The sequence below is a fragment of the Oxyura jamaicensis genome, chromosome 2, assembly GCF_011077185.1.
Source record: "Oxyura jamaicensis isolate SHBP4307 breed ruddy duck chromosome 2, BPBGC_Ojam_1.0, whole genome shotgun sequence".
Classification (NCBI taxonomy): Eukaryota; Metazoa; Chordata; class Aves; order Anseriformes; family Anatidae; genus Oxyura; species Oxyura jamaicensis.
In genome coordinates this window covers 150,544,730-150,551,914 of record NC_048894.1, presented here as the reverse complement: position 1 = coordinate 150,551,914, position 7,185 = coordinate 150,544,730, and the positions used below count along the sequence as shown (strand labels likewise).

The 7,185-nt window shown below is 37.5% G+C and overlaps 1 protein-coding gene across 8 annotated transcripts in view; it reads right to left on the bottom strand.

Moving 5' to 3' along the window:
* Positions 1-1,115: 1,115 nt before the first annotated feature.
* Positions 1,116-7,185, bottom strand: part of PHF20L1 (PHD finger protein 20 like 1) — a 59,188-nt gene continuing 53,118 nt past the window's right edge. For all 8 annotated transcript variants that reach the window (XM_035316908.1, XM_035316910.1, XM_035316912.1 and 5 more), the window contains one exon: positions 1,116-6,604. In XM_035316908.1, the coding sequence (XP_035172799.1) occupies positions 6,462-6,604 (143 nt within the window). In that variant the 3' untranslated portion in view covers positions 1,116-6,461. The remainder of the gene's footprint in view (positions 6,605-7,185) is intronic.

Below are 7,185 nucleotides of genomic sequence, written 5' to 3'. Positions count from 1 at the left end.
AGGGCGGTGGAGGTTTAAAAGACAGAAATTAATGAAAATTGATGGATTAAACAAGCTTAGGAAGAACAGACCTATCAGTGACCGATAAATCTGATAAATCTTCATAACTGATAAATCTTCATAAAGATTTTGTTTGAGGAAACATTTGTTTTCGAGAACTGAAAGTTACATTGAAGGAAAGACCAATTTGTACAGAGCCTTTATAGTCAATGTATTTCTATGGATGCTCAACATTATGCTTCTGCCTAACATAAGGTACTGGAGGGCTAGATCTTCGGTCTGACTCAGGGCTAGAAAAAAGTGTTTCAGATATTGCTCCAAGATCTGAACTTGGTCTGAATTTAGCCATATCTCTTTTAAATTTGAGAGACTGTTTTGAGATAGTGTCTTCAATAACAAAGAAAAGATCTTCTATATCAGAGTAACACTTTTTTTTTTTTTTTTTAATATGTTTGAGATCATAGCATTTTTTTGCTGTGTGAATAACTAAACTATTTCTGTGTATTAGTGACTTGTTTGAACACTGCCTGATTTCATCTATGCCCCAGTCCACAAGACGGCTAGGACAGGAATATTCTCAGCATTGTTTGCTCATTTCGTACTACAGTTCAATCCTGAACAACCATTTATAGGCAACATTAAAATACAAGAAATCATTAAAATAAACTGAAGTTATTTTGTAATGACATCATGCAGACACAAAACTAGAAAAAATGCTCTTAGAAGGTAGCCATCAGCCCACAAAGAGATACCATCACTACAAATAAGTTGTTAAAAGACCCTTTCAAGAACTGGGTGCATTGCAAAACTCAACACCTGAAATTGTTAAAACACCAAAGCATCACCGGAACAGAGAAGTCTAATTACTTTGTTGCATAGCAGGAGAGCATTCATTACTGTAAATAATTTATTGATTACATAATTCAGCTACAGGCTAAAATACAACTGAAGATCCCCTAAGGTTTTGAGATGTATACAAATAAAATAGTATCCATCACTGCATGTAATTTATTGACTACAGGCTAAGCACGCAGTTGAAGATTCCCTACTGCTTTAAAACGTACGCAGACGCTCACCAACTCACTAAAACTAAAGTCTGGGAGCCCAGGCACATAATCTCAACAGACCTTTATTGTATCAGAATGCAGTCAATGTTATTGCTGTTATAAAAAAACAAATCACAGAAGAAAGTACTTTGCGTCTCTCGTAGATGTCATGCTAGCGCACTGCTGCCTCTCTCGGCGTGGTTAGTGACAATACACTGACACACAGGGCTACAGCTGAACACGGTGGCTCTCGCCAGTTCTACAGAAGAGGAAGCTGCTGTGTGAGCAAACAGCAAGTGAACTGGCTTCAGTGACTCAGGGCTGGCTCATCTACAGCTTACACACAGCCCACTGCGCACGTAAAGGGAAATCCACTCCCGAATAATTTTTCGGGCTAGTTCATTTTCTCCACACGGTCTCCAATTTTTCATTTGGGTTGTTCAGGCTGGTGCAGAACGGCCGCCAAATGCTCACTCTGCTCTTTGTGCAGTGTATTTTCACAGTCGTTACATGCTCCATGTTTATTTTCCATATATAAACAGATATACACATAGTGTATAGTTATTGCTAAAGACAGATCCCTATAACCGACGCCCAGGACATATCAGTATAATAAAAATCATTACTGAAGTGTTTTCAAAAACTTTGTAAAATGACCACCTCTACCCATACAGTCTCAGTATAATGGAACATTAGTAGCAGCTAATCGAATGCAAAGATAACAATGGATTAGAGCCTCTGGTTTTAATAAGCACTGTGAAATTAAGGCCGACAGACTGCAACATTTGTAAGCAGTAGAGAGAAAACACAAGGTTCCAGTCTTTTAAACTGGCATGGCAAAAGTGATTCCCATTCGCAATGAGTGGCATAATTGCAAGCACCCCCGTCACACATCAACAGCTCCCGAGAGTCAGTAATAAGGCGAGGATCTCAAGATGGATGGGCTGCCCACTTCTTGTTACAAAGCTCCTGCTTGCAGCGCTTCTTGTCTCTGATTTTGTGGCTGATTTTAACATCACGCTCTGTTTGTCTCAGCGCAGGATCTGTTTTCTGCCTTTTAAAGTCTCAGTGAAAAAAATAGTTGCAGTTTTCCTTCAAATACAGAGTAAAATATTCTGTTTTGCAAGCGTTAAAATACTTGTATAACTTCATGGCAAAGCTTGAGTGACTCCTGTATGCTAAAACCTCCAGCTGGGCAAGGAGCTAGAGCCCAACAGAGCTAACGAGTAGGGTTTTTGTTTGTTTTGTTTTTGTAGAATCAATCTGAGCCCAGCTAATCTAGAAGCCAGATGGGAGCAAAGGGGATCAACATTTGCAGACAATCAGATGTGTACTAGAGGAAGGCAACAAAACCATCTAAAGATTTTGTCGTGGTACACACAATCCGGCCATACACAGCTTGTAGGACACTTAAGACAGAAGAGACAGGAGCAGAGGAGATCTTTCCCTAGCACCACTTCCCCCAGCAGCCAGAAAAAGAAAGTGGGCAGGATTGAAACCCTCCTGGCATCACAAAACAGGACAGAGCGCAGGAAACTGAAGAACAAATGGAGAAACAGATGCAAGGTGGAAAACAAACAGACAAGGAGCACATGTAGAAACTTAGATCATGGGAAGAGACGGAAGGATGTCAGCTCTACAAGAGGACTGCACCCCTGGAAGAACAGCTTCAATTCTTTGCAGCCCAGCAAAGAAAACCCATCGGAAAACTGAAACTCATCTTCTAAATAGGATTACAGACTTCTGTGGCTGTAATTTACTCTATAATTTAACAAAGATCCATGCATTTAAGGCCAGAATATCCAAAATATGGGCATTACCTCCCTACAGCTACCCAAGAACAGAGTTAGTAGGAAGTATCTTCCAACCCATTCCCTGCCGTACAGTTTCAAGCCGCTCTCATTCTATAACTGAAACCTAGGCAGCCCCTCACACACGTTATCTGGTAATGCCACCAATGCTCTTTCCTTTATGACTGTAATACTGATGTCCTGCTGCCACCACAGAAATTCTGTTTTTCAGTTGCAGATGTGGATGCCTATGTTATGGGCACAGGAAGGAGAAGGGTTTGAAGCGACTCGTTCCTGATACGCTCCATAAGAAAAAACTGTGTGAATGAAATCCAGACAAAAAGCTAGGCATTTAAAGGCTCCACGAGTTTGCCATTTAGCCCAGTGGAATCACAAGAAGTCCAATGACATTTCCCTTTTGTTTATTACTTAAAATCTTGTAAGTTAAAAGAAGGCTGAAAACTTAAATTTGTTTTACTTTTCTGAGCAGAAGCATCAAAACAGTCATTACAGCACCATGTACTATTATTCTCTCCTCGAAGACAGCCTCCTTTGTCATACAGCACAAGAAACTGCAATTCATATCCAGGTAAGTGATGTTGCTAAGAGACTGTGTATAGATCCCTGCATTATTTATTGAGGAAGCAGGATGGCAGATGGAAAATGATGCCTAGAGAGAAGAAAAAAAAAAAAAAACAGATTCCCTTGTTGTCAACTAGAAGACATTGGTATGAACCAGATCACATCAGGTTTGACTGGCACACGAGCAAAGCTATCAACTGTAGGTTACACTCCGCAAAACACTTAGACTTTCATGGCACTTGACTTCTAAGTGTTCAAAAAAAACTTCAAAATCATCCCATACATCTGAGTACTTAAGCAACTGGGGCCAGGACTAAAGTACATGTGTCACAGACTAACGTCACAATCTGAGAAAGCAAACCAAGACAAGTTTGTGAAGCATTCAGGCAACACACAATGAATGTATCATAACACTGTCCTTAAGGAAACTATTATATATATTTTTTTTTTACAAGATATGAATGCTTGCAAGATTTTTTCTCTATTTATAATGATTGACTACACAAGAAATGAAGATAAAAAAAAATAAATATTAAACAGATTACTTGTTTCTGTAAGCACAGTTCATCCTGAATAAGGTAGGATCCTGAGGGATAAGGTTACATACTCATGTAAATTTAGAGACTGCTGCAAACAAGTAGCTACAAGGGCAACTTCAACTCTGACCCCATGACGTCCTTTTCAGGAAATTCTTCCATCCCTGCACTTCCCTTCCTCCCGCCTGGAATCTCTCCGCACACCTCCACCTTCAGTAACATTTAGTTATATTACATCACACAAAATGCATAATATTGCTACAGCGTATGCTGTATAAATTAGGTCAATACTCCATTTTGTTTCAAAGTGATTCACTGGGATTTACATGTCTCATACAGTACACGCATTACCACTTTCAGGGATATGCAGCAAGTGAATAATATATCAGTCTCACATATCAAAAAGCAAGTAGGTCACTCAGCTATTCATATTGGGTTAAGCAGTAATTTAAGCATCCAACTATATAACACAGAGTACTTTATTTATTAACAGTTGCTATAAAAACGTCAACAACTCCTCAGCTGCTGTATTCTTCCTGTATTATGAAGCTGCCGATCATAGTGCTATAATTTACTTCCACGTTATCATACAGCTCTGTAATATCTCCTATAAGCTTGACATGGCAAGACTTTTAAAATAGCAACCACTCCGTAACACAGGCTTACATTTTGTTTTCGACATCAAGAGTGATAACTTACTTCAGACATGACAGACAGACGGGGGATGTCAGGGTAGGTATGTTTTAGCAATGAACCAGCCATGCTACTTTCTCAGTTATGGTTTTATCATAAAAGTTCAATGCGCAGGTTGCAAAGTCTTTCCCAGATAATCCATCTTTGGCACATGATTCAATTTTATGAATCCTCAAAAGGCAGTCCAAGAATTTTTGATTTTTGATGATCTGTACATTATTGTAGTCATATTTTACACTTGTATGTAGATCAGGAAGAAAAATGGAAAATATAGAGTATGCAGAATAGTTTTAATAAACAGTTTTACATACAGTACCTTACATATAGAACAGTGTGTTTGCAAATTTAAATAAATTTTGAATGTACAGTGGCTTGTACTCTTATCAAAAGGTAAATTCAAGTTTACTGTCTATCGGTTCTAAAATGCATTTATACAGATAACTAGAACTGATAAACAGATGCGAGGCATAAAATGTTCAAGTATCTTAATGTCATCAGTTAAATAGCCTCCTTTTAACAGTCATATTTTACAAATTTCAAAACCTGTACATACATTATTTTCAATTTTAGAAACTGCTTGTTAAAAGGTAACAGTTCATGTTAACCACCAGTTCTTATAGTCTATTGTAATAAAACTAGACATGTAGATATAAATGTATATAGTATGTATATATGTACATGTGTATCTATACACATATACATACGCATACAAGTATGTATGTAGCACTGCGTACAGCGGCAACTTAAAAGCACAGGGACAGTCCTGGGCTCAAAAACCAGCACGAGCTAACAGAGCAGCTAAGCTGCCTTTGGTTTCATGATGTTTCATTCACTGAAGCTGGAATTTTTTTTATAAAATGTATTTTGTGATATTTATCCTAGTGGTTTAGTATATTCACAGCCACAGACAGTTTTGCTTCTCTTGTCATTCCTCATCCCAGCTGAGGATGGTATAGTTTTAGAGGGCACAAACCAGAACAGAGCTCTCCAGGACAAAAAGGGTGCTTTGAACTCTGAATACTGCCATAGAACATTTAAAAAAAAATAAAAATAAAAACAAAAAACTCACCTACATACAATTTGGGGTAGATTGCTGGCACCAAGTAGGACTTTGGAAAAAACCTTCATGTAAGCCATAGTAAAAATCTCATCCCAGTGGTTGTAAATATTATTTGGCACATCTGACCACTATTTGCCACTTATGTTTTAAAGGAGCCTAAGGGTGCTGTAATAAGGATTTCTATTTAAAAAAATACTTTAAAAAGGACACCATGACAAGTAGTTTCTTTCAAAATCAAAGCTAGTACGCTCATTTTCCTGAACATTCACGAGAGAAGGAAATAATCTATAAATTTTCTTGTAGAGAGGATACAGATCTCTCTGTGTCTATCTTTCACTAGCAAGATAAGAGGAATTAATTGAAAATACAGTTCTCAATAACTTTTACTCAGTTGAATACTGAATTTAGAATTTTCTGCCAAAGGTTTCAAAATAGTAGCATTGTTCTTCGCAGAGTGTTTGTTCAACTTTCCTGTATGCAGAAGTTTCCTTGTTTATCATGTTAAGATCAAATCAATATTTCTCAGTATGTAATATATTACATTTTGAGGTTTGGACATTGAATATTCAGATTTTCAATACAATAGATTTATTACTCTAGATTTCCTCTCCTCTCTCTAAAGCTTCAGGCTATTAATGTAATCAGCAAAGAACTATATAAATGCTCAGCTTTTTGTTGTCTTCCTGTCAGTCTTGTGGCTAGTAAGAAAATTCACCGTAGAGAACCTATTTTCATTTCTTTATTCTTCCTTTTGTCATACAGAGCAAAGCGTTGCTATTTGCTGTACTTTCCCCATGTCAATTAAGAGCTGTTTGATACGTCGCTTGAGCTGAGGCAGTCTTGCCAGAGGATCTGGTGGCTCCAGTTCTCCAGTGAAATCCAGCCAGCTTTCTAAAACTACAGAAGTAAAACAGAGAAGAAATTGGTTAGAATGAGTCTCTGATAAATAATTGTCATAAAAATTAAACTTTTCTTTCATATCTTATCTTTAAGAAGAAGGGAAAATATACTGAGGCTGTGATTTCTATTTAACAGAAAAAAATAGGGAAATGACCATTAATTCAGTGTTTGACTCAAACAATCCAAACATCTAATTTGATTGTTATTATAAAAAGGTGCCTGGGAGCAAATTATACCCTTAGCTGACAACTTACAGTCTCCACACACACAAAAGAAATTTCAAGTTCAAAGCCTTCTAGCTATGACAGATCTGCAACAGGAAATGCAATCCTTAACACAAGGATCAGAGAAATTCTAGGCTCAGTTCTGTCTCTTTTACAGCTTCCTAGTTGCAAGGTCCAGGCTACAGAACAGTTTTCCAGTCTTTAAACAAATGTTTTTGAAAGAATTTCTATGCTTCTAGAGACAGACAAGGGAAAAGATGAACTCTCTAATTCTAGACATACTGTCTAGTATGGGCAGAAATACTGAAGGTAAAACTGCAGATAGGAGTAAGATGATTATTTGTCAGAAGATAA